Source organism: Eulemur rufifrons, chromosome 3 (assembly GCF_041146395.1).
Source record: "Eulemur rufifrons isolate Redbay chromosome 3, OSU_ERuf_1, whole genome shotgun sequence".
Taxonomy (NCBI): domain Eukaryota; kingdom Metazoa; phylum Chordata; class Mammalia; order Primates; family Lemuridae; genus Eulemur; species Eulemur rufifrons.
The window spans coordinates 31923989-31949624 of NC_090985.1; the positions used below are offsets into that span (position 1 = coordinate 31923989).

Below are 25636 nucleotides of genomic sequence, written 5' to 3' on the forward strand. Positions count from 1 at the left end.
TGGGGTCCCTGCTGTGGGCAGTAGGGGTTTGACTCTCAAGACACTGTCACAGTGACTCCCAGAATTGCCTGCCCAGACAGTCCAGAGTGCTGGCTCCACCTTAGCTGCTGCCGGAGTTGTGTGTGGATTGTGGGGATACAATGAGAGCCTCACTGGCATTTGCCACAGGGAGGGCCAGGGCCTACACAGAACACACTTGAGGCTGGGGGCTATGCAGCGAGTTTAGGGCACATGGTATTCTGTCCCTACTATCTGCCTCTCCTGTTCCTCATCCCTGCCCCTGCTTCTCTCCTTGCCTCCTCCTCTTGCCTCCATCTTCCTTACGTAACAGTTCCATCTCTCTGTATGTGACGGCCTTAGAATTTAGAGATGCAGCAGTTGCTTAGTCAGACTTCCCACATGGCTCAGAGTCTTTTCCATAGCATCACAAACGGTGTCTGAGACTTCCTGGAAACCCTCCCCAGAAACACGTCTCTAAAAAACACCCCTCCCCTCGTTAGACAGATCTGTTGGAAATATCTTTCTCTGCGCTGAGATCTATCGCTGGGGACTGTTAGCAGTTGGTCCTAGCTTTATCTTTTTGAGCACAACAGAGCAGGTCTTCTTTATCATGTGGTTTAGGCCCTTTGTCTGCTATAGGCCTACGTTAGGCTTAATAAAACAACAACAGGACATGGACCCAACCTCCTCCATACCCAATCACAGTGTGGATGAGACATATAAACAGGTATTTGCAAGCAGCGTGGGAAGCCCGACCATCGAGATGGTGACGTGTGTGTGTCTATAGAGGAATGGAGGAAGTACAAAGGTGAAGGGTGCAGAGTATCGTAGAGGAGGGGAAATCCTTGCTGCCTTTTGGTTTGGCATCTGGACAAGCAGGGGTGTGTGGATTAGGGAGCTGTGCACTACATGGACCTGTGTGCAAAGGCCCGTGGGCTGTACACGGCATGGGGTGTTTGGTCAACTTGTGGTTTAATATTGTTGAAGCCCAAAGGAGTGAGGAGGCAAATATGCAAGGACATATGCTTGGAAGTCATGGCCTCGGTGGTGCAGGGATAGTGGGAGAGATGATTTATGGCAAATCTTGGAGGACTTTATCTAGCATTTTCTCCCAGTGGAGATAGGAGGGAAGCCATTGAAGGATTTTAAGCAGGAGAGTGACAGGATTAGATTTAGATTTTAAATTGACTCTCAAGTCAATGTAGAGGATGGTTTGGAGAGTGTCTTAGTCAAGATACTGTTAGTAGAGGCACCAGTTAAAAATGAACTTAACAATGAGAGAGAATGTGTGCCCTCTGGTGTAACGAGGTGCCAGCAGCAGCGGTTCCAGGGCTGGGTCATGGGTCCATCTGTGCCGTTAAAGCCCCGGATCCGTCTCTCCCTTGCTGGTTCTCAGGCACCGATGTGGTCTTTCACTCGGCCTCTCATACTCTTCGTAGTTGCTGGGGGGTTGCTCAGTTTCAGGCAGGGGACACAGCAATCCCCCGCTGAAGAAGAGAGGCAGTACCTTCTTCTTTAGGAAGGAAGCTGTTCCCAGAAGCCCCCAGCACCCTTCTCCCCAGACCCTTGTAGGCCAAGCCGTCCCGTAGCCCTAGCTGTCAGGATGGCTGGAGCAGCATTCTGAGTGTCTGTCGTAGGGACGTAGCGTTCCCCTTAAGGAGGGACGGGCGTTGGGAATGGGCGGGTAGGTACCAACAGTGTGCATCCCAGAGCAGCCAGAGGGAAGGACACCCAGGTGGGAGCTGTTGGGATGGTTAGGGTGAGAGAGGAGATTCTTATTTGGTCTTCTCCACTGGGGCCAACTCGGGCCTCTACAGGGTTTTCATCTGACGTGGCTGCAAACCTTCACCCACCCCATCCTCTTCCCCAGGCACCCAGTTCTTAACATGCGATGCCTAAAGCAGACTCTAGATGTAGCTTATCCAGCGTGGAGCGTGGCGATCTCTCCAGCTCCTTCTCATTAATGCAGGCGAGCACTGTGTGTGTGTGTGTGTCTCCTTGTTTGTTTTTAGTTGATTCCTGCTGTTAACCTGGGTTAAGCTTATGGCAATCTCTGATTCTCGAGTCTTTCTTTTTTTTATGTGAACGTACCTATTCCTGACATATCACCCACATATTGAATTGTATCCCATGGTGAATTCTGTTATAAAGTGAAACATCATTTTCAAAGCAAAAAAATTTTGTAGTATGTTGTTTCTACCTTTTTATTATAGCATCCAGTATATTCTGCTATAGTTATTTATGCGTGCGTATCACCCAACATGTAGGCTGCAAAAAAGAACTTCTGTGATTCAGGCAATTTGTAGGCCTTTTGAAATGTTTTTATTATAGGCACTAAAAAATAAAATACAACAAAAACTGCTGTTAGGCATGATGAAAATCAAGTCTGCAAAATGTAGGCATTGCCAATGACCTAGGAGATCACTTGTTTTGCCCATTCTTTGGCTTTGTAGGAATCACCTCATTCTTCAAGGGGTGGACATGTGTGATGGTCCTTCACTGTTTCCCTCTGGCCTTGGAGGGTGACGTGCAGTTCTGTCTGATTCATGATCTCATCCAATCATTGTTCTTTGCAGTTTGATATTAACATCCTTAATGCCGATACAAATTGTATGATTAAGGACCTTTCCCTATCAATTAAAAAACTTACATAAGACTGTTTCCACTAGGTCTAAAAATGATCCATGCACCTGGATTATGGGACAGGCACCCCAAAATTTTAGTTTATAGAATATAGGAAATTAGAATGTCTGTTTTGATCAATCTGCCTCCTTAGTCCCGGTTTTTCTTGCTGCTTCTTGAGAGAGCGTGCCTTCCTGAGAACCAGCACTTCTCCGTGTTATCTTCCCCCTCGGGCATCTCGTGCTACACTTCCGTGCAGGACTGGTGTTAGGCAGAGTCGAATCACGGGGAACAGACTGACTGAATTGCCTCTGGCTGTCTCCCCTTGGCTTCTCCCATTTCTGCCTTATTACTGCCCGGTTCCGATTTCACCTCCCTGATACCCCCACGTTCCAGCGCTTTCCAAACCCCTATCTGCTTGTCCTGCATCCCTTCACCCACCCCTGAGCTCTCATCTGGTGAAGGGTTACGTCCAGCTGGTCCCTGAGCACTTGCCATACGTTCTGTGGCTTTTTGTGGCTGTGACTCTAAGAGAAAACTCCTGTCCCTTCCTTCCCCAGGTTTCCTCCTCATTTAGGAATCTCAGATAGTGTGCCTTCGAGAGGTGGCTCCCTTGTTCTTCACTCTGATAGTAAAGCTTTTCTTACCCATCAGGCTCATGCCAAGTCTGGCCTGGGGGAGTGAGCTGTTGCTCTGTCTGTGGCCGACAGGCTCCATGAAACCGTGTTGAATCCAGAGAAGGAGAGAAGGGCCGAAACGGTGCCCACAGAGGGACAGCAGGTCTGTGCGGCGCTGTGGATGGAAGGGCTCTGTTTCCTTCCCTGTCCCGTAAGAGCTATGTTTCCAACTCTGTCACTGATATAAAAGGATATTTTATACATCGTGGTATTTGCTCCTTAGGTAATGACTCTGACCTTGAACTAGAAAAGAAGTACAAGGAAGATGATCGAGAAAAGGCCCCCAAAAGACCACGGACGCAGAAAACAGAGAAAGTCCAGAAGATCTCCCCAGGAAAGGAGGCTGGGCAGCTCTCTGGGGTGAAGAAACCCATCATAAGTGTGGTTTTAACTGCACACGAAGCTATTCCAGGTGACTGTAGTGGGAAATGACAAAACAAGACTCTTTTGGCAAGTCTGTGCCAAGGGTGGCCTGACGTAATGGTCTGAGTCAGAATACGGGTTTGAACCCTGTGGCTCGAGCAGTGATGGGCTCTCCACTTAATTACTCAGTAATCTGGGTCTGTGGCCGACCTGCTGCTGCCCAGGGCTGCTGCAGACCGTGGATAGAGGAAGGGTTGTGAGGGCCACTGCCCCTGCTGCTATGGCTCCAGCCTCGGCCTGCTGCTCTTGTTCCAGCAGCCCCCCAGGGACGGTTTCTGCTCTGGGACCACTTGTCTTCCAGCCCCCCTGCTGTCAGCGCTTGCCGTCCTGCTGTGAGGCTGGCGCATTCAGCCCAGACACCCATGCAGGCTGCTTGTCTAAAACCCACGCTCACTTCTCTTTTGTGTTTTTATTGGGGTTCCCCAACTGCTTTCCATCTCCGTTTTCTTTCACATGAAATAGCTGGTAGATATGTTATGCTATATCTTTTTTAAAAAGGTCTCTTCTGGGACACTTCAGACAAAAAGGAGTTTATGATACTAGATTTTAAAGTATAATTTTTTTTTCCCTATCCGTTTGAGGTGATAGCTGTCAAATAAAATTAAAAAATCAAGTTTGGGATTTTAATAAAAGCTACAGCCTTTTAAGTATCTGTTTTCAATGCTAACAGTAACTTATTATTTAAAATAAAAACTTTGAATAAATTCCCCTTCGGTATCTCACTGCAGAGCAAGGTGATCAGTAGGGACAGACCATATTAAATTATGTGACTAGAAGAACTTTCTGGAAAGTCACTTTGTCTGCCTCACTCACTTCAGAACAGTATTATTATGGAAAATAAAAATCCCAGAAGAGAGTTTCCTATTTGCAGTGGTCTCTGGAGAAAGTTTCTATAATTTTCTTAAAAATTAGTGGTAGTATTTTGAGATTTCTGTGAGGGTGAAAAATGTAATTAGTTCCCTTTGCTATTCCAGAAACAATGGGTAGGTTAGAACTCTTTCTTTAATGCACTTGATATACATGTACACATATATACATATGCAGTGTCTACTGCCATAAAAGCTCTTTTATCATTGATCTTTTATCTTTGATCATTTCCCATTATAGAATTGCAGAGGTAAAGGTGATTTTCTATTCCAAACCCTTAATTTTATAGGGTGGAACAGAGACCCAGAGATGTGAAAGTAATGTGATAGTTGGGACCAGACCCCAGGTGGCTTAAATTTCTGTTTACAGTCTATTCCACTATTCCATACTATCTTGATGCAGCTTTAAAGTTTAACACATGTGGTCTTACAGAAAACCTTGCAAGTAATATACATGTGTATGTATGTGTACATGTATGTCTGTATATATTTGATTTTTTAATAAGTAGATCAAGTGAAAATAAACCTCGAGAGGACACGTAGATTAGTAGAAAACTTGCCTCTCCCTGCCTCAAACACACATACACACAAACACATACACACAGAAAGCAGTTTAAATGTGTGAACTGAAGGAAAACTAGTATCTTACACAGGTGTCATATAGTAAAGAAATATACTTCCAGCACTGCTGCCTCTGCTAGGATGGGGTCGGTGCCCTGTTTTGGTGCCTCTCAATAAGCAATGCCTCGTATATCAATCTCAGGTGCTACTAAGATTGTTCCAGTGGAGGCTGGGCCCCCTGAAACAGGAGCTACAAATCCTGAGACCACTGCTGCAGACCTGGTGCCTCGGAGAGGGTACCAGGAGTATGCCATTCAGCAGACACCGTATGAGCAGCCCATGAAGTCAAGCAGGTAAGGTGTTGTGTTCTGTGTAACTAACGCCAGCCAGAGGCTGAACATGAGTGGATGCCACAGAGCACAAGAAGGATTCGCATGTTTATGTGGATTCTGTTTATAAGCTTATTTGTGAAGGATGTTGACTCCTTGCTTTAATGGAAGAATTAATCCCTCCCTTGCAGCCCTTCAGAATGCTTTTGGAACTGCGCACCAATTGGCTGAATGAAACTGGGGCATTTTACTTAAAGCAAACATATGCTTAACCTTAATAAAAAGAAGTGTGAACATGGCCTTAATAAATTTGGAGATTTTTATAGCTTCACATATTATAATAAAATCTTTATTTCTCCCCTACTTTTAAAAATAACCCAAGTATGTTGTAGAAAGTTTATACATCCTGTATGATGTAGAGTTAAAATAACCCATAGTTGCTCTTTCTAGAAGTTACTACTATTGATAGTTTGGTTCATGTGTCTCCCTAATTTTTTCATGATATACCAATATATATTCGTTTAATTTTGTTATTTTTTCCAAATATGAAATACTGAAAGTACTGTTTTCAATTTTTTTTAACTTATTACACCTCAGATAGCTTTTATTTTTAGCATATATTTAAAGAATTGTGTTTGCTATTATGAGGATCTGTTATAGTTTATATAGCCAGGTTTTGCTGTGATGGGCAATACAGTGATTAAGGTTTTGGTACATGTATCTTTCCATACTTCTTCCAGACTTCCAATGGGATAAATTGCTAGATTGGAAATTGCTGCATCAAAGATGTGAACACTTAAAGCTTTAAATTGGCATTAAAACTATTCTTCAGATACCTTGGCTCTGTTGACCAACTACAGTGAATGAGTGTGTTTCTGACATTCCTCCCCAGTTTATCTTTAGCTACTAAAGTCACTTAACAAACTCGGCTCACTAGAAGTCTGAAGACATTCTTGCTAGCTTAGAGGAAAGACAAAGGAAATGGTTTCCATGTGTTTCTGGAAGAGGGGAGATGACGTGTTCTCAAGTAGAGTGTAAGCTTTAGAATCAAACAGACCTGGGTTCACTCTGACTCTTTACGTGCCTTCAGGTCAACAAATTGAGCACCTATTATGTGCTGGACACTGGTGTGAGATGACAGAGTAAGATAGATACGGTCCTTGCCCTGATGAAGCTTATCCTCTGTTTAACTTGAAGCAAGTTACTTTGCCTCTGACATCTATTACACTATTGTAAGATTGTCTATTAGAATCTTAGTTTAGTGGTGAGAATAATTGACAAAATATGTGCAAAGTATCTGGCACATGTTACACTCTCATTAAATTATATTATTATATCATGTGGTATGCTTCATTAATTTGTAGCCTGAGTCCTCTATTCTTGTAAATGTGAACAACTGAATTTATTGATGAAGTTGTAAAATAACTAATTCCTTTGGCGAATCTGAAAGAGAATTAAATCTCAAGGGCACTCTGTGTCTCAACTCAGGTTGATTTGTAGATCTTAACTAATTATCTTCACAATAGTTAAAAATCTGTTGGGGAGAGGATCAGCTAAATGTTAATCTAGTTATAGGCAAATTATACTGAATATTTAAGCAATAGACCTAGGCTATATTCCTGTTGTCATGTATTCTATTAATATTTTACTGTGTAAATTATAAGGTAACTATGAAAGAGACATTTTTTACATGAGGATTTTGCTTTGTAAAATATAGATTAAAAACATTTAGGTAATATCATTTTTCCCTCATAAAAAATGATACACATTTATTATATAGAAAATTTTGGAAGTTCGGAAAACTAAGGAAAAAAATTATATTGTAATCTCATTATCTACGGATAACATTAAAATTTTTAATATATTTCCTTCCAGCCTTTTTTATAGCACATACATTTTATAAAATTGAGTTTATATTTTATATGTGAGTTTGTATCTTACTTTTAAAACTCAATCACATTATACTTGTATTCCTTTATTACTCAAATTAATCACACACCCTTTGCTCCGTAGCAATGTCCTACAATTTCATTAGGATATTACTCAACTCTCCATGTTGAAGCCAGTGAGATCTTTTTAAAATGCTCACCTTGTTCTTAGGAGAACAGAGGACTTCCAAGGCAGGACCTGCCCACTCTGGGCCTCGGGCCCCTGCCCTGGTCCCCCTGGTTTGCTTGCTTCTGCCTGCTGCTGCGGCCATCTGGGCCCTTTTCACCTCCTTGATCACTTCTTGCAGGTGTCCCTTATCTTCCTGGATGCCTCCCCTCCTCCTTTCTGCTCAGATGTCCTGTCCTGAGGGAGGTCTTCTCTGTCCCCTAGACCAGCTCAGTCTGCCCTGATGGGACTCTAAGAGCAACCTGCCCTTTTCCTTCTCTGCAGGGAGCCTGAAGGTCCTCAGCCACTTACTTTTATAGCTAGAAGGCTGGCCCAGCTCCCTCTAGAAGGTGAGCTCTAGAGAGCAGAGGTTGTGTTTGGCTCCTTTGATATCTCCAGTGTCTGGAACACTTTTTTTAATGAATGAATGAATGAATGAATGAAAAAAATGTGCAAACAAACTAGTTCCCTAAATTGGGACTTTTGAGCAGCTATTCTTAACTATTGTTAAAAAAGAGCCATGAGCACCTTCCTCTGAGTTTTGTATTCTTTCTTTCGGATAACTCTGCAGAAGTGGAATAAAACTGGATTAAGGTGTCCGACCTTTTAAAGTACTACCTAATTTTTTTTCTAAAATGCAGTGGTGAGAGTACCTCTCTTATTGAATGGGCAACACTGGAGTGAAGTAATTTAATAGGAATTGTATGGACATTGAGGCTCTGGGCATTGGTTCACAGTGATAGTGGCTCGTGCTTGAGAGTCAAGTGCAGGCTGCTTAGCACCTTCCCCGGATTCATTGCCATTAGTGGAAACAGGGCACTGCAGGCTTTATTGCATATTTGTCTGCTAATACAAAAAGTCAGAGCAAAAGATTCTCCCAAGACCATTTAGATTTTGCAGTAGAGGAGGAAATACTGTGATTTGTTTATTTAATTAATGTAATGAATCCAGGATTTCTTTCTTCGGTGTTCTTCATACCAGTAAAATGTATTACCTTCTGATATCTTTGTCATTTGAAAAAGATCCAAATTACTTCCCTTAAATCAGCCGTGAGCTTAGCATGCAGGCATACTAGTAACTTTCAAATTTGAATATTTTAATTACACACTGTGAATTGTACCCTCTGGTGTTTATGGATTGCAACCCATTTAAATATTAATTTAAAGACAAGGCAACCTGTGCTGATCAGACATAGTTGTTTGGAGAGTTTTGTAACTATGGACTTTACAGATGCAGTGGGCACAGTTGATGGTAACTGATTAATAATAGCACTACATGGTTGTTAGTAGTCTAAGGTCCTTCTTCCAAAGTCCATGTCCTTTAGACATGCAGTCTAAAGGGAGCACTTATGAACAGAGAGGACGGTCTCCCTGCCTCTTTGATCTCATCTGCCAATTCTTGTCCCTGGGACCTGTTGTTAGTACTTTGGTGACTGTCTTTTGCTCATTTCAGAAACGAGGCTGGACCATCTCAACAGTTGGAAGCCCCATACAGGGAGCTGTATGTGAACAGTCACGTTGGCGACAGGTTGCTGCACATCAGTGTTTTCAGGCCATGCAGAGGATGAGAGTGAATGTGCAGGCTCTAGAGTCAGTCTGCCTGGGTTGAAATCCTGGCTTCGCCACTTAGTAATTGTATGATGTTGGGCAAATACTCAGTTTTCTCACCTGTAAAATGGGTACCATTATAGCACTGGAATTAAATACTGAGCCTAGTTGTAGTCATATTCTAAGTACTCGATAATTGTTAGCTCTTATTACTATCTCATTCAGCATACACATTGCCATATTGAAAGACACAGGAGTCAGGAGGCAGACCATGATTTTATTCTTCCACCACATATACAAAATCTAACACAGTGCCTGAAACACACTGACAGGTGTTAACAAATTGCAATCATGTGAATAAGTGGTGTAGGAGGTTAATAAACGATGGTCCTATTTTCTCCCATCTGAGTTCTAAACCTACCTTGATAATAGGCAGAGGAAAATGGAGAGTCACACATCAGCTCTAGTACTGACAGCTGGGGAGAGAACAGTGTGGTGTAGGCCAACACCAAACCTTCCGTTACTGTGCTGCAGAATTAGCCTGCCTCCCCCCACCGCAGTCCTGGACCGCTCCTGGCCAGGCTCACAGATGCCCGCTTGGCAAGCATCTGCTCTGTCCCATACTCACTACAGGCAGCACATCCTCACCAGAAGGGAGAGGCAGAGCCCGGCTCGTGAATTATGGGTCCTGTTTCAAAGTCACTCTTTTCCTGGGAAGAAGTGAGGACATGGAGAGAGGCCAGGGGTCTTTCACTAATGGGAACTTGCAGAAAGGGGAAAAGGCTCATCCTAACAGTTGAATAAATAGGCAAGTCTGGATTATCCAAGCTGTTGGAAAGCTGGTTGTGTGTAGTTTCATGGAGTAGACCGAGTTCATTCCATTATGACTTGTCTCATTAAAACATCCCAGAATCCACACATGTCAGCTTGGACCACTGCTGGTTATTGTGCACATTGAGAACCACACACGCCTCTTCCTTCTCTTGCCTCCCTCTTTCTTGTTCCTCAAGCCTCAACCCAGACTTCTCTGTGATAACTTTTCCCAGCCACCTTAGTCCAGGTTAGAGGTCTCTTTCTTTCTTTCATTCATTCTTTTTCTTTTCTTTTTTTTTTTTTTTGAGACAGAGTCTTGCTCTGTTGCCCGGGCTAGAGTGCCGTGGCATCAGCCTAGCTCACAGCAACCTCAAACTCCTGGGCTCAAGCCATCCTCTTGCCTCAGCCTCCCGAGTAGCTGGGACTATAGGCATGTATCACCATTCCTGGCTAATTTTTTCTATAAATATTTTTAGTTGTCCATATAATTTCTTTCTATTTTTAGTAGAGACGGGGTCTCGCTCTTGCTCAGGCTGGTCTCGAACTCCTGACTTCGAGCGATCCTCCTGCCACAGCCTCCCAGAGTGCTAGGATTACAGGTGTGAGCCACCGCGCCCGACCCTCTTTCTCTTTCTTCCCTTGCCCATTCCTACCAACTCTTACCACACTGTCATGCAATCATCTGCTGACCTGTCTTCTCTCCCCCAGACTGTGTGCTCCTGGAGGACCATGACACACACTGGTCCTCTTGTCCTGTTTGTTGAGTGAATAGATGTATCCATCCATCCTCTGGATTTGGTTCACTGTTAAGCCTCTGGTGTTTGGTTCATAAAAAGGGTTTAGCATTCATGGGGAAGGTTCAAGGTCTCTGAACGTAACTGTGCTGTCATCTGTTTCTAGGCTAGGTCCCACTCAGCTCAAAATCTTCACTTGTGAATACTGCAACAAGGTCTTCAAGTTCAAGCACTCACTGCAGGCCCACCTGAGGATCCACACCAACGAGAAGCCATACAAGTGCCCCCAGTGCAGCTACGCCAGCGCCATCAAGGCCAACCTCAACGTGCACCTGCGCAAGCACACTGGCGAGAAGTTCGCCTGTGACTACTGCTCGTTCACCTGCCTGAGCAAGGGCCACCTCAAGGTGCACATCGAGCGGGTGCACAAGAAGATCAAGCAGCACTGCCGCTTCTGCAAGAAGAAGTACTCTGATGTCAAGAACCTCATCAAGCACATCCGAGACGCGCACGACCCGCAGGACAAGAAGGTCAAGGAGGCCTTGGATGAGCTCTGCCTGATGACCAGGGAGGGCAAGCGGCAGCTGCTCTATGACTGCCACATCTGTGAGCGCAAGTTTAAGAACGAGCTGGACCGAGACCGCCACATGCTGGTCCATGGTGATAAGTGGCCCTTCGCCTGTGAGCTCTGCGGCCATGGGGCCACCAAGTACCAGGCGTTGGAGCTGCACGTCAGGAAGCACCCCTTTGTGTATGTCTGTGCCGTGTGCCTCAAGAAGTTTGTCAGCTCCATCAGGCTGCGCTCCCACATCAAGGAGGTACATGGGGCTGCCCAAGAGACCTTGGTCTTCACCAGCTCCATCAACCAGAGCTTCTGCCTCCTGGAGCCTGGTGGCGACATCCAGCAGGAAGCCTTGGGGGGCCAGTTGCAGCAGGCGGAAGAGGAGTTTGCGTTGCAGAGGGTGAATGCACTTAAGGAGGAGTCCCGTCCTGGGGACGCTCGGCCCAAGGAGGGACAGAAGGAGCTGGAGACTCCTATAGAAATGCCTGCCCCGGCTGGGCACCTGGCCTCCCCTCAGGCCAAAAGTGCAGCCCTGCCACCCTGTGAGCTGGAAACCACCGTGGTTGCTTCAGACCTGTCTTCTCATGCAGTGGTTTCAGATGATTTTTTGTTGAAAAATGATAGCTCTTCTGCTGAGGGTGACACTGCTCCTGAGAAGCCCTCAGACACCCAGCACGGAGGTTCAGATCAGACTCAGGGTGAAGTAATCACACTACTACTCTCCAAGGACCAAAGTGCTGGGCCAAACCAGGGGACCCAGGGTGCCAAGAGCCCCCCAGGGGAAGGGCAGCCATCCTCTGCCCTTCCAGACGGCGACCCAGATCCCAGCAGGTGTCTCAGGTCAAATCCAGCTGAAACCTCAGAACGCCTTCCTCTAGTAGCTGGTGGTGGGGACAGTGTCACACGCCAACCTGACTCTTGCAAAGCTGCCCCTGAGCACCGGTCTGGCATGACCGCGTTCATGAAGGTCCTGGACAGTTTACAGAAGAAGCAAATGAACACCGGCTTGTGTGAGAGGATCCGGAAGGTTTATGGAGACCTGGAGTGTGAATACTGTGGTAAGGAACGGCAGCACGGCTGTGCAGCTGATGGAGCTGTCCTTCCCAGCAGCCCCGTCCGCCCCCGACACGCTGTGGTCACCTCGTGTTTGGTTTGAGCCCGTGGCTCTTTGCAAAGAACACCTTCTAAATGAGCCACATCCTCCATTGTAGATAGGAGTGGGTGACCACCGTGTTGCAGTTAGCACTTGGAGTCTTTGTGGAGGCAGCCGGGATGACTGCACAGTTGGCTTGGTCAGGTGTGTGTGCTTAGGGTTACCCCAAGGCCTCTACCAGAACTGTAACCATGAAGAATCTTTCTTCTGGCACATGACAAGTTTAAAGTCGGGCTTTCAGTTGTGGCCATGTACTAGATGAGCTGAGAAAGGTTACAAAAGTGGCAGCATCTCTCTGTAGGGAGGCCCCGCATAGCACCCTTCAGCTCACACTGAAAGCACGGCTCCTGGTTCTGCCGGGAGCTGGTCGTGCAGGAAGTAGGAAGTCCAGCTCTGGACCCGGTGTTCCAGGAATGCCAGTAGAGTTTAGAGACTCTTCAATATATGCGTGTCCATCATAGTATTTGGCACCATAATTGGTCCTCAGTAAACATTCATTTCCTCCTCTCCTAGTCCTGACATCATGCAAAAAATAGTAGCACCCTTATATTTGCAACCTCTCACCTTTGTAATTTCCAGGCAGAGATGTGGTGGAAAGTGTGAAAGGTGACCCGGACAAGCACAAGAGGGAGATAAATATTAGAGTTAGAAATAACAATAATTTAAAAAAATCAAATTCAGTATAAAAGAAACTTCCTTGTTCTCATGTGAAAATATTTTTTTAGGCAAACTTTTTTGGTACCAAGTGCATTTTGATATGCATGTCCGCACCCACACCCGGGAACATCTGTATTATTGCTCCCAGTGTCATTATTCTTCCATCACCAAAAACTGCCTTAAACGTCATGTAATTCAGAAACACAGTAACATCTTGCTGAAGTGTCCCACTGACGGCTGTGACTACTCGACTCCAGATAAATATAAGCTACAGGCACATCTTAAAGTTCATACAGCGCTGGTAAGTAGCAAGCCCGAGCGGCAGCCCCGTCTCCCTTGGGTGCTCATTGCTTTCTCAAATTTATGCATATGTGGGTGTCCCTGCTGCAGGCCATCCCTGTGCAAATGTCCAGCCCTGAAAACATAGGGCTTTCTCCTGAAACAGCTTTTCCCTTTACAGAAGGCTTCACCCTGGGTTCCTTTCACAGCAAGAGTCTCTAATATGTTGAAAAAAGGGAGCAGATTGAACAAATTGTTTTCTCTGCAAATTTTTTAGCATCAGAGAATGTGTACAGAAGAAAGATCTATAGAGTAGAAATAAAGCTAGGATTCCTTAAATGACATGTTAAAGAATTATTAATAACAGAGATAGCACTAATAGCTGCTACTGAAGGTTGTTGAGCAGTTGAATTAGATAATGCCTGCAAAGTGCTAGGAACAGCATTTGGTTTACAGTAAGAGCAGAATAAATGTTGACGACCAATGTTGTAATATTATTGGGTTATATATTGGGTAAACTCTCTGTGAGAACATGCCTGTGAAACAGTTTTGTTTTTTAAAAGAATTATGTGTTAATTCAAGGTGCTGTTAATATTCACGATGGTAAATTTATTTAGTTCTTTGGTGGGAGATCATGTAACACAATGAATGAATGTTTATTTTGCAAATTCTAATCTAACTCAAGAGGCTGACACCTGAGAGTGATTTGAGACTCTTAAAGTTGTAAAGGAGACACATTTGGCCCCAGGTGTGGTTGTTTTCAATGCATGCCTTTTTATGCTACAGAGAGCATAAAATGAGGCTTCAGAAATTTGATGTGCTACTGTGGTTTTCTGGCATAAAAATCACTAACACCCTAGCAGTTTGTCACTAGGGGGAAAGTCAAGGTGTTTGGGTACAGTGGGTAAGTCAGAGCACAGGCTTTGGGGTTATATAGCAGGATTCAAATCATGTCTCCAGCACGCTCACAGGCTCTGTGGCCTTGGGCAAGCCACTTGTCCCTTCTGAGACCTGTGTAAAATAGTGTTCTGTATAAAATATATATTTAAAGAAATATCCATTTTATATATATATATACACACATATACATATACACATTCATATATACACAGATACATAAAAGCATGTATGTACATATGCATGTATACAAGCCTACACACATACATACACTTATGTGCATATGTGTATACATATATGTGTGCGCATATATATTTGTATATACATCCAAATCGATGGTTATTGGGAAATAAAAATGGAATGCTCTAAAAAACCTGGCACAGTGCTTGTCATATAGTTGCATAGCAGCTATAGCATGTCACCTGGTACTTCATACACGTTCTCGCTCCGTCTGTCTGTCTGTCTCTCTCTCTCTCTCGGGCATGAAGGCATGTGGTCTGTAATTCATGATGGAACTGCTGCTAGTTTGGTACTGCTTCCAGTACTCTCTTAGGGCAGGGAAAACTGTGGTGGCAGAATTCATTAATGTTACTTTGCTAGAATCTCGTGTGAAGTCAAGAGGGAGTGAAGCCAACATGACCACAGGCTCCTGGGAGAAGTCTTGGAGTGTAGCGGTTAAGACCAGAGAGCAGACTGCTGGGTTTTAACCCTGGCTCCCCCGTTTACCATGTGTCTAGCCTTGGGATGAGTCATGTAACCACTCTGTGCCTCGGTTTACCCATCAGATGAGGGTGAAGTGAGGGAACATATGTGTCTCAGAACAGTGCCTGGCATGGGGCAAGCACTATGCCATTGATTATTGTTATTATTTATTCTTCTTACCATTTTGAAATTTGCTGCTCTGGATTCAGATTTTGAAACACAGGCTAAAAGAACAACAGGAACAATGAAGTGGTACATGAGATTTACAATCTGGGACCGCCTATATTTTTCCATACTCAAGTTCTGTCTACCCACTGTGTGTGTCAGAGGGATCCGTGGTCAGCACCCTGGATGGGGAGGCTCAGCCTCCTGGGCACGTCCCTGGGCCTGGTGGTCAACGAGGCAGTATCAGGAATGTCCGTTGAGATCCTTGATGCTGATTTCATATGCTTTCTTTCTTCTTAATAAACTGGCATTTAAAGAAGTTTCTCTTTTCAGCTTTCTATGGTTGTGATAAGCCTTCAGAGAGGCTTATCTCTTCAATATCAACACTTCAGAAGGCATCTGGGCAGTGTGTGTTGGGAGAAGGAGAGGTGACAGCTGCTGTTTTCAGGCCCTGTGCTGTCTTAATTCTCATATCACTTCTAGGAGTTAGGGATTATTTCCTCTGCTGGGCAGATTAGGAGCCTGGTGTTGCAGAGTCCTTCAGTAACTTGCCCATGGTCACACTGGCAGTGAGGGCCAGAGACGGAATCGAAGCCATGCTCTCATCACTGCCCCGGTCTGCCCACTTTGTGGCAGTTGGTCATTAATACCAGCCACACCATTCTTGGACACTTGAACATCATCTCAAGAAATGTGGTCCAGGTAGACTTTGTCCCATGAGGGCAGGGACTGCACTGATACTTCCTGTGCTGATAAGTGGCAATTGTGCCTCATGCTGCAGTAATAAAATGCCTCTGCAAGTTACTGCAGGAGAAGAGCAGTGTACCAAATAAGGGAGTGTGACTCCATTGACCTTATAAAAAAGGATGTTATCCTGCTTCTCATTAGCACTCACGTTTTCTTAGGAGTTGTTAAAGTTTAATTTCAATCTTTTCCTTCGCTGATATTTGCAGTTCTTCCAGTTGAGACACTTTTAAAGGTGAGCGTGCTGCCGCTGCTCCTGAAGCTGGCTGACACAGGCTGGAGACCTCGTTCTCTACGTGCCGGGCATGGGGATTTCAAATATGAGTGGGACCTGGTCCCTGCTTTCAAGGTGCTCTTGGTTTTGTGGGGGGTTAAACAAGTGAACAGTGATACAGCATGGCGATGTGGGGGCATGAGTGAGGTCAACATAGCCCCCGCCCCACCACCCAAAGAAAAAACAGCCCAGAGGAGGGTCTGGGAGGAGGGGTTCTGAAGTGGATGAGTAGATTTGGGCCAGGGAAGAGGGCAAGGAAAAAATTCCCAGTAGAGTTGACAGCACAAACCAAGGGGAAGCCTTTTGTATAGTATTTACTCCAGGATATTGAATCACTAAGCATCTTCCATGGAGCAGGTGGAACATATTGCTAGTGTAGTATGATCGCATAATTTATGAAAATAGGTTCCAGTATTTTGAGTTCAGACAACATTTGTCTTTTGAGCCTGTAAATTATTTTTGTAATGAAGCCAAGGGTACCGAGGAAATGTTGACACAGTCAAAAAATCTTCTGCTTCCTCTGAATGCAGACTCTTTTGATATGATAATAAAGAAGCTATCACCAAATCATTTTTTAATGGAATTCCATATTTGCAAAGAAAGTTAAGGTGGATTTTTTTGGTAACAGCTTTATTGAGATATAATTCACATACCATACAATTTGCTCATTTAAAGTATAAAATTCAGTGGTTTCTAGTCTATTCACAGAGTTGTACAACTATCCCACAATTAATTTTAGAACTTTTTTATCATCCTATGAAGGAACCCTGTACCCATCAGCTGTCATCTTTATTTCCCCTCCCTGCGCCCTAGGCTGCCACTAATCTACTTTCCATCTCTCTGGATTTGCCTATTTTGGGCATTTTGTATAAAAGGAATCATAAAATAGGTGTGTAATACAGTCTTTTGTGGCCAGTGTCTTTAATTTATTTCACCCATGGCATAGCATGTGTCAATACTTTATTCCTTTTTGTAGCTAAATAATATTCCATTGTATGGATATACTACATTTTGTTTTTTATCGGTTGATGGACCTTTGAAGGTGCATTTTTGTTGGTAATTTCACCAAGATGATATTTCCATCTATAGAGTGTTTTAAATCCACTGGATTCTATCTAATTCTTTGTGAAATTAGCAAAGTAAAGCATGGAGGTTCACTCTCGGAGGTTCAGTGTTGATCTTTCCTTAAGATTTCTAAAAATTATGAAACATCTATAAGAAAAATCACCCACATTTTTCATCATCACTCACTAGTATTTACCTGTGTCATCTTCGCTGTGCTTAATGCTAGTAGTGTCATCACTGCTGTGAAGTGGATAAAATTGGGGATTTGGAGGTACAGGACAGGGCTCTGGCCATAGCTCTGTGGCTTTGTCTAGACTGCTTGGTCTTTGAGCTTTATTTCTCTTTACCTGAAAGTGAAGTGAATAATACCACCCTGCTTCCTCTGGAAGCTGGTAAACGTCCAGCAAGATAATATGAATGTAATCTATGATGTCAAAATGCCTACAGATGTCCTTGTGGTTGAGCCAAGGACTCTGGTCATGGCCGGGTCTAGCTGGATCAGGAGAGTGGTCCTCTTCTGACTGGGAAGTGGATGGAGCATGAGGCAAAACCTTGCACCAGCATGAGGCTTGGGGTTCCCTTACCTGTGACCCTGGAGATGGAGTCAAGATGTTGTAGTTCTGGCTTGTCTTTTGCATTTGTTTCATTATTTTCTGCTTTCAGTGCAGATTCTCATGCAGAGCAAAAACTAAGGACATTTAAAGTAGTGATCCTCCTTCCCCCAAATGGGCCTATATCTAAGTCCATTCCAGTTGCATTAGGACTCTAGGATAATTTGGCTAAGTGCCTGTTTCTGTGACTCTTACAACTATTTCTTAGCTAAAGATACACCTAATGATGGGAAGGAGTATGTACATTTAATATGGTTTCTTCCCACCATCTCCTCCTCATTAGTAACGAGATGGTGTTGACTTATAGTAAAAAATGTATTGGCATTAAGGAACTATGGAGACCTAGCCAAAGTTCGTCAATGACATTTCTGGAGCAAATCCACATTTTACAGAACTGTGCCAACTTCATAAAGGGAAGACTTGAGCAAACATGATTTTTGTACAATGAGAAGAGGCTTCAGGTTCAGATGGACCCAAGTTGAGACTGCATAACTACTTATGTGATTTTGGGCAAACTAAACTGCCTCCTTGAGCCTCAGTTTTCTCATCTGTAAAACTGAAGATAAAGTACTTTCCCCTACCTCTCAGGGTTGTGCAGATTGCATTAGAAAATATGTACAGAACACCCAGTGAGCATTTTCTCTCTCTCAAAAAAAATCCATTAGAAAGTTGTGAAATAAGTTTAGTGAATCACAACTAACATATCTTAAAAATGAAATAGAATAAAAAAGAACTTACTAGCATTATTCACACATACCAAGGGTGAGTATTGTTTCTGGAGACCTTTGCTTCAGCGTTTAAATGTTTGTGTTGGGGGGGGTGTGTGTGTGTGTGCGTGTTTGTGTTGAGTGGTGCTGTGAGACCCTCTGTGGGTCTTGTGAATACGTCTGTAAGTCACTGACTTACATGCAGTAATTGATGACCTCGTGAACCAGAATCCCATGGGGTAATTGTTATGAATGAGATTCCTGGGTTCCCACCTCCACCATAATTTGAGGTGGGATCTGAGAATCTGTTATTTAAAGAGCTCCTCCTGACACAAAAGTGTGAAACAGCAGGAGTGGAGTATGCGGTAGATGTTTATGGTATACCAGTTTATTCCCATTATTTCTGGCCTGTGTTCCTTCTCAGAAGGCCTCAAAGGTACCTGATGCTAAGGGTATTGTAGGAGTTACAGCCCAAGCTTGGAAGTTGGCACACTTGGTGTTGTATTCTGACCCTAAGAAGTGGTGTGGCTCCACTACCTAACCTTTCTAATCTCCTTGCCTAGAAACAGGGACAGCAATCCCCACCTCCAGGGTTGCTGTGGGAATTTAGTGAGATAATATTTGTAAGAGACACAGCACAGTCCCAGGCACATACGCACAGGAGCAGCTCCTCCTCCTCCTCCTCTTCCTCCTCCTCCCTCGGAGGAGGAGAAAGAGAAATAGTAACAGTGGTTGGTTGTGGTGCATCTGTCCAGAGTTTGCTGATCTCTCACCAAATGTTTAGAATACTTGGTTTCTGTCTTTGAGAAGTGCATAGTCTCTTTTTGGCTATAGAGGTACATATATTAAAAAAATGATCTTACTTGTAGTTGCTGGAAATAAGCTGAAATAATATTAATATATTCTCAACAAAGCACAGAGAAATCAGACGAAGCTACCTCAAATACCTTTCTGGAAATAAGTAGAGGACCCAATAAATATGTATTTTTTTTAAGTAGAGGAAATGTTATTTAACTAAAATGATTGAACATAATGTTTTTCCTTTCTAAGAGCCACAAGAATATAGTCTTTTCTTACTTGATAACAAAACAAGTTTGTTTCTGTGTTGCTCTATTTGAGTGTTTTATCCACTGCACAGAAGGCCTCAGGCAACCAGAGCTTCTTGGGGATAGAATGTCTTCATTTTAGCAAGAACTGAGGTTCTGAATTAAAGGGGCATGGCATGGCAAAACAGAGCTGCTTTCAGTGGAAAGGAAAATTCTTGAATTCCTAAATTGAACACTTTCCTGGCTCTTTTCCAACTTTTTCAAATCAATCACAATTTAAGCGTTGCCGTTCCTGTGCTTTGCTGCACTTTCTGCATGCATCCTTGCTGATCACTGGGCTCTGTGCGTTGGCACATCTCTTTCTTGATGAGCTTGTGAGCCCCTGAGGGTCGCATACCTTCATCCTCAGTGCAGTGTCTGGCACGTAACAGGGGCCCTGTAATCTTTGAGGAATGAACGAGTGAATCCATATAGGAAAGCAGATGCCGTAACCATGGCCTTTATTCCTGACAACTGGTTCAGAGTGGAATCCTCCACCTTTATTTTCTTCATTTGATGTCAGATATTTCATAAGTGCACTTATGCACCCATTGCACACCCTTGGCAGTGGTGGGGATTGGATTTGGTCTTTTCTACCCAGTGCTAGTTTCAGACTTGAGAACTGTCCAGTTCCTTGGAGGGGCCGTGGCACCTGCCACTGACAGACCAGGTGAGGTTTGCCCAGAGTGGAGAGCTGGGCTCCGAGCTGCAGGCCTGGGGCTGGCCCTGCACCCATGCCGTGGCTGCAGCTGCATGCCAATGCCGGCCTTCTTTCAAAGGGTCCTGATTGCTTTGAAGGCTGTTTCCATCAGAGCAAACAGACTCTGGGGCTGGGCTCTTTTACTGTCATTGCGGCATGGGTCTCTCACACTGTCCATCTCTGCCGGGAACTCTTTTAACCGCCACTCTTTTTTAAGTTGCTGTGTCAGTTTGGGTTTTCATCTCCGGTACATAACTGAGGTTTTGAAAAGAAGTAAATGAGTCCTAAGAGTCTGCCGTTCTCCCGGTACCCTTTACCACCGTCTGTGTCCTTCCAGCAATCTTCAAAGGCATCAAAAATAAGGGGCCCTGATAAATTGCTTTCTGACTATCAGAGATTAAAGGAAAGAAAATCAAATAGCAGGGGCTCAGGAGAGATCACTATAAACTCCCTCACAGCCCTCTGAATGCCTCCGTCAGCTCTGATGATGAGGACCCTGTGAGGCAGCCGGGGGTGGTGGGGCCGCCTCCAGGATGCCCGCCAGGGCCAGGCGTCTTTCCTGAGGTCAAGGGCAGAGGATGACAATCCCAGGAGTGTGCTGAGAAGCCCTGATCCCGTGATGTGGCCAGGGGTGGGGGTCTGTGGCATTGGCTAGACAACAAGCTCAGGCCAGTTTCTTGAGAGCTGCCTTGAACCCGTGGACACATAAGCTTGGTAGGCATTGCTTGGTATCCATTGATGTCCAGACGCTTGGTGGGCCATGCGTCCGCATCCAGACTGTTGGCTTGTTCAGAGGGACTGTGCTTGTTTTGTTTTAGTTTTTTAATATAAAGTCCCCTATTTCTAAGTGTGCTCTGGGGAACACTGGCCTTGGGAGAGGTTCTATGACCCCAGCAATAACCAGTACACAAAGGAGTTTGGGGGATGGTCATTTAGGTCCCTCTTGGAGACTCCCAGGATGCGTTAGGCCATGAGATGGTCGGCTGCCTCAGGCTGAATTGCATTATGGCAACACTAAAGCCATAGTGGCAAAGTCTTCCAGGTTTATTGAGCACGCGCTGTAGGCCAGGCTCTGTTCTAAGCACTCTGTGTTTTTTATCTTCTTTATTCTTCTTGTGACCCTAAAGAAGGCACAGTTTTTATTGCCCTTTTATAGATGATGAAACTGACACACTGAGAGCTCACATTACTTGCCCACAGTTCCCCAGCTAATAAGTGGTGAACCAGGATTTGAACCCTGAACCGGTACTGCTAGTCATGATCTCACAAAAGCAAGAGCTCTGGAGTCCAGCTCTGCTCTCTGTGGTGGCGTAACCTTGGGCAAGTTCCTAAATGCCTTACAGCAGCAGTCCCCAACTTTTTGGTACCAGGGACCTGTTTCATGGGAGACAATTTTTCCATGGACTCGGGGTGGGTTGGGGGATGGTTTGGGGATGATTCTAGTGCATTACGTTTATTGTGCACTTTATTTCTATTATTATTATACTGTAATATATAATGAAATGATTATGCAGCTCACCATAATGCAGAATCAGTGGGAGCCCTGAGCTTGTTTTCCTGCAACTAGATGGTCTCATCGGGGGATGATGGGAGACAGTGACACCCGAAGTGTGTTACTTACGTCCAGTCTGCTCTGTAATCTCGTTTTAGTTGCTGTCACTGCAGAAAACCGTGCTTCACAAAGATAGATTGTTAGAAATGGAAGCAGACTTTTCAGTGCTTTTGTGGCAATCTCAGGATATTCTGCCTTAACTTTAATCTATAACATGCAGAGGTTTGAAGTTCTCTCTTAAATACTTTAAAGGCCACTGTCATTTGCGATCTCAAGCGGTTGGTCCTCTTCTAGCATGGACAAAGTCAGTTCACCAGCTTATTCACAAATGGGTCTCAGATCCATTCCTTCCCAGTTCGGGGGTCTTTTGTGGTTGGGAAGTAATGCTCAAACTCTTTTGAAAGCAGAAATAGGTGATCATGTACCAGGTGGGAGAAAGTGGGCCCTGGTTCAGCCTCTTTCAAAATCTCTGCTAATGTTTAAAACATGTCAAAAATCCCACTGTTCACTCTTTGCCCGCATAATTTCAGTTTGGCTTCGAATGCAGCCACTTTATCTGCTGACTTGAACATGGTTGTCATTCTACCCTGAAGTAACAGATAGAGTTTGCCGAGCAGGTTGAATATGTCACACAAGTAAGCAAGTTTTGTGACCCATTCTGTGTCACTGAAACATGCCACCAGTGGTGACTTTTTCTAAAAGAAATCTCTGGAGCGGCTCTCATAACTCAAAAACCCTGGCCAGTGATCTACCTTTAGAAAGCAATCTCACTGTTGTGTATAAGAGAGGATGTGTGTGCTCTGTGTCCCTCTCCTCACCGAGCTGCGTGAACAGATGTGAGTTAAGGGCATGTACTTTAATGTGGTTGATAATTTTAATCACATCCTGCAAAACGTTGTTTAGTTCAGGTGACATTTTTCGGCCAGCCAGCATTTCTCTATGGATGACACAGTGAGTAAACTCACATTCAGAAGTGACCTCCTTGACCTGAGTAGTGAAACCAGAAAGCCATCCAGTCATGGCAGCCGTTCCATCCATGCATATATTGACACAAAATGACCAATTCAGTTTTCCTGATATGTAATCATTCAGAGACTTGTATAGTTCTGCACCTGTGGTGTTGGTTGGCAACAATGGTGCACATAACATATCTTTAAGCACATTCTCCTGAAAAATATATCACACCAAAACAAGCATCGTTGCCTTGTTGTCAACATCAGTAGGCTCCTCAACCTGGATTGCATACCACAGTGACTCATTCACCCCCTCTAACAATTGTGCCTCAATATCCTCTGCTATCTCATCAATTTGTCTAGTTACGGTGGTAGCCAAAAGAGGAACACGTACCACCATTTGAACTGCAGCCTCTCCTAAAAGTAATGGCAAATGTCCTTAGCAGCAGGCAGGATCAACTCTTCCCCAATAGTAAGGGGCTTCTTAGCTTTAGCAATGTGATTAGCCACTAAGAATGATGCTCTCAGTGCGGACACATTTGAGGAAGTGGTGGCCTTAATCATTGCTTATGTTCTTTGTGTTCATGTTTTTTTTCCTTTTGAAAAACTCCAGAGGCTTGTCTTTTAATGCAGGGTGCTTGGTCTCCATGTGGTGAATCTGTTTTGAAGATTTCATGGCTTCATTGGATAGCCAGTTTCCACATATTATACAAAGTGGGCTTGAAGAATGTGAATCACCTCTTGCAATGAACCCATAATTTAAGTAGGACTCTTGGTATTTTCTTTTCAGTGTGGCTTTCATTTTGTTGGCAGTCTTAGAGTCTTCTGCTGTTTCATCATTGGGTCTTTCCTCCTTTTCAAAGAAGCTCTCCGGCGATGTTCTTTACTCATTTTTGCTAGGGTCACCTTGTGGGCTTACCAAAACCGTGACTGAGACAAGTGTGCAGTGTGCAGTGCAGGGAAAGAGGAGTGGACAGAAGTGGTAAATAAAATAATGGGCGGACACGTGTGGACTAAAATAAGTGTTGGATTCTGAATTAAAGCCTGCCACCAGATGCAGCCTAATTGTCACTTGCCACTCACTGATAGAATTTTGATATGAATCTGCAAGCAATTGATTTATTATGGTCTGTGTAGTCAAACCTCTTTGCTAATGATAATCTGTGTTTGCAGCTGCTCCCCAGCACTAGCATCACCGCCTCAGCTCCACCTCAGATCATCAGGCACTAGATTCTCATAAGGAGTGCGCAACCTAGACCCCTCACATGCGCAGTTTACAGTAGGGTTCTTGCTCCTGTGAGAATCTGATTCCACCGCTGATCTGACAGGAGGTGGAGCTCAGGCGGTTGATGTGTGTGAGGGGAGAGGCTGTAATACAGATGAAGCTTCACTCCTTCGTCTACTGCTCACCTTCTGCTGTGCAGCTTGGTCCTTAGTAGGCCACAGACTGATACCAGTCTGTGGCTCGGGGTTGGGGACAGCAGCCTTATAGGATGTGGTATGTAAAGCATCTCACATCCAGTACATTCTTAAGAAGTGGTAGCTATTGTGATTGGCATCATTCAGAGAAAAGAGTAGACTGGCTGTTGGGGGGGTGTGCTGTAAGGATTGTGTTCATTTATGTAAGGCATGGCTAGCACTTGGTGCCATGCTGAGCTCACGGTGGGTGACCATAGATGGGGAGAATTAGTCCTGCTGTAAATCCAGGTGAGCACAGGCTGCATTAACATTCTCCAAAACACACATGGCTCAGAACGTTTCCTTGCAGTACAACTCTTGCATATTTTGGTTTTGTTTTTTGTTCATCTGGATACACAGAGTTCTTCCCCCCAGATTTTGGCTCTTGTAAGATGTGGGCTTGAGAAGTTTGGTAATAAAATACCACACACTGGGTGGCTTAAACAGATATTTATTTTCTCATAGTTCTGGAGAGTAGAAGTCCTGGATCAAGGTGCCAGCAGGGGTGCTTCCTTCTGAGGGCAGTGTGGGAGAATCTGTCCCATGCCTCTCCTGGCTTCTGGTGGTTTGCTGCAGTCTTTGCCGTTCTTTGCATCACTGTGATCTCTGTCTTCATCTTCACATGGCGTTCTCCCTGTGTGTGTGTCTGTGTCCAAATGTCCCCTTTTTATAGAGATACCAGTCATATTAGGTTAAGGTCCAGCCTAATGACCTCATTTGAACTAGATTATTTCTGTAAAGACCCTATTTCCACATAAGGTCACATTCTGAGGAATTGGAGATTAGGACTCCAACATGAGATTTTTTTGAGGGACACAATTCAACCTGTAGCACTCACCCTGTGGCGAAAATTGTGATGTGAAGTAGCACTCAGGTGATCTCTGAGAGAAAAGGGAGATGAGCAAAAGCCTTGGCTTGGTAATTCACAAACACTTTCCCCCAGCTGAGAATGTAAGGCCGTGGTCACCCAGGTTGTCAAGCTAGCAGCAGTGCAGAATGAACTCCCTACCTGCAGCCTTGGTGGGACATGGGGCCTAGAGAGGTAGGAGGTCCTGGCTGGGCATCTGTACACTCCAGTTCCAGCGCTGGCTCTTCCTCGCAGACATTGAGCACATCATCCTGGGCCTCAGGTTCTTAATCTGTAATATGAGCATGAACAAAGCCTGTCTTTCGTGAGTGGTTGTGAGTCTTAATAGAATAACCTACATGAAACCCCGTGCAAACCATGCATTGAGTGCTGGAGGATGTAATGTGCTGTTGGGTCCTGGAGCAGCACTGGTCTTTGTGGCAAACCCGCAGCCTCGAGGTTGAGCCCCATCCTTCAGCACCTCCACAGGACTCTCCCCTCTAAGCCCCACCCCTCCGTCCTGGCCTGGAGCAGGTGCCTGTCTCTACCCTGGAGCTCC

At 44.6% G+C, this 25636-nt stretch overlaps 1 protein-coding gene across 2 annotated transcripts in view; it reads left to right on the forward strand.

Moving 5' to 3' along the window:
* The window catches only part of ZFAT (zinc finger and AT-hook domain containing), a 187649-nt gene that overhangs the window by 62520 nt on the left and 99493 nt on the right, over window positions 1-25636 (forward strand). Inside the window, exons 4-7 of one of the 2 annotated variants that reach the window (XM_069465392.1) lie at window positions 3523-3711; window positions 5352-5502; window positions 10833-12286; window positions 13107-13339. In XM_069465392.1, coding sequence (XP_069321493.1) covers window positions 3523-3711; window positions 5352-5502; window positions 10833-12286; window positions 13107-13339 — 2027 coding nt within the window. The remainder of the gene's footprint in view (window positions 1-3522; window positions 3712-5351; window positions 5503-10832; window positions 12287-13106; window positions 13340-25636) is intronic. The other variant, XM_069465391.1, reaches the window with a different exon arrangement.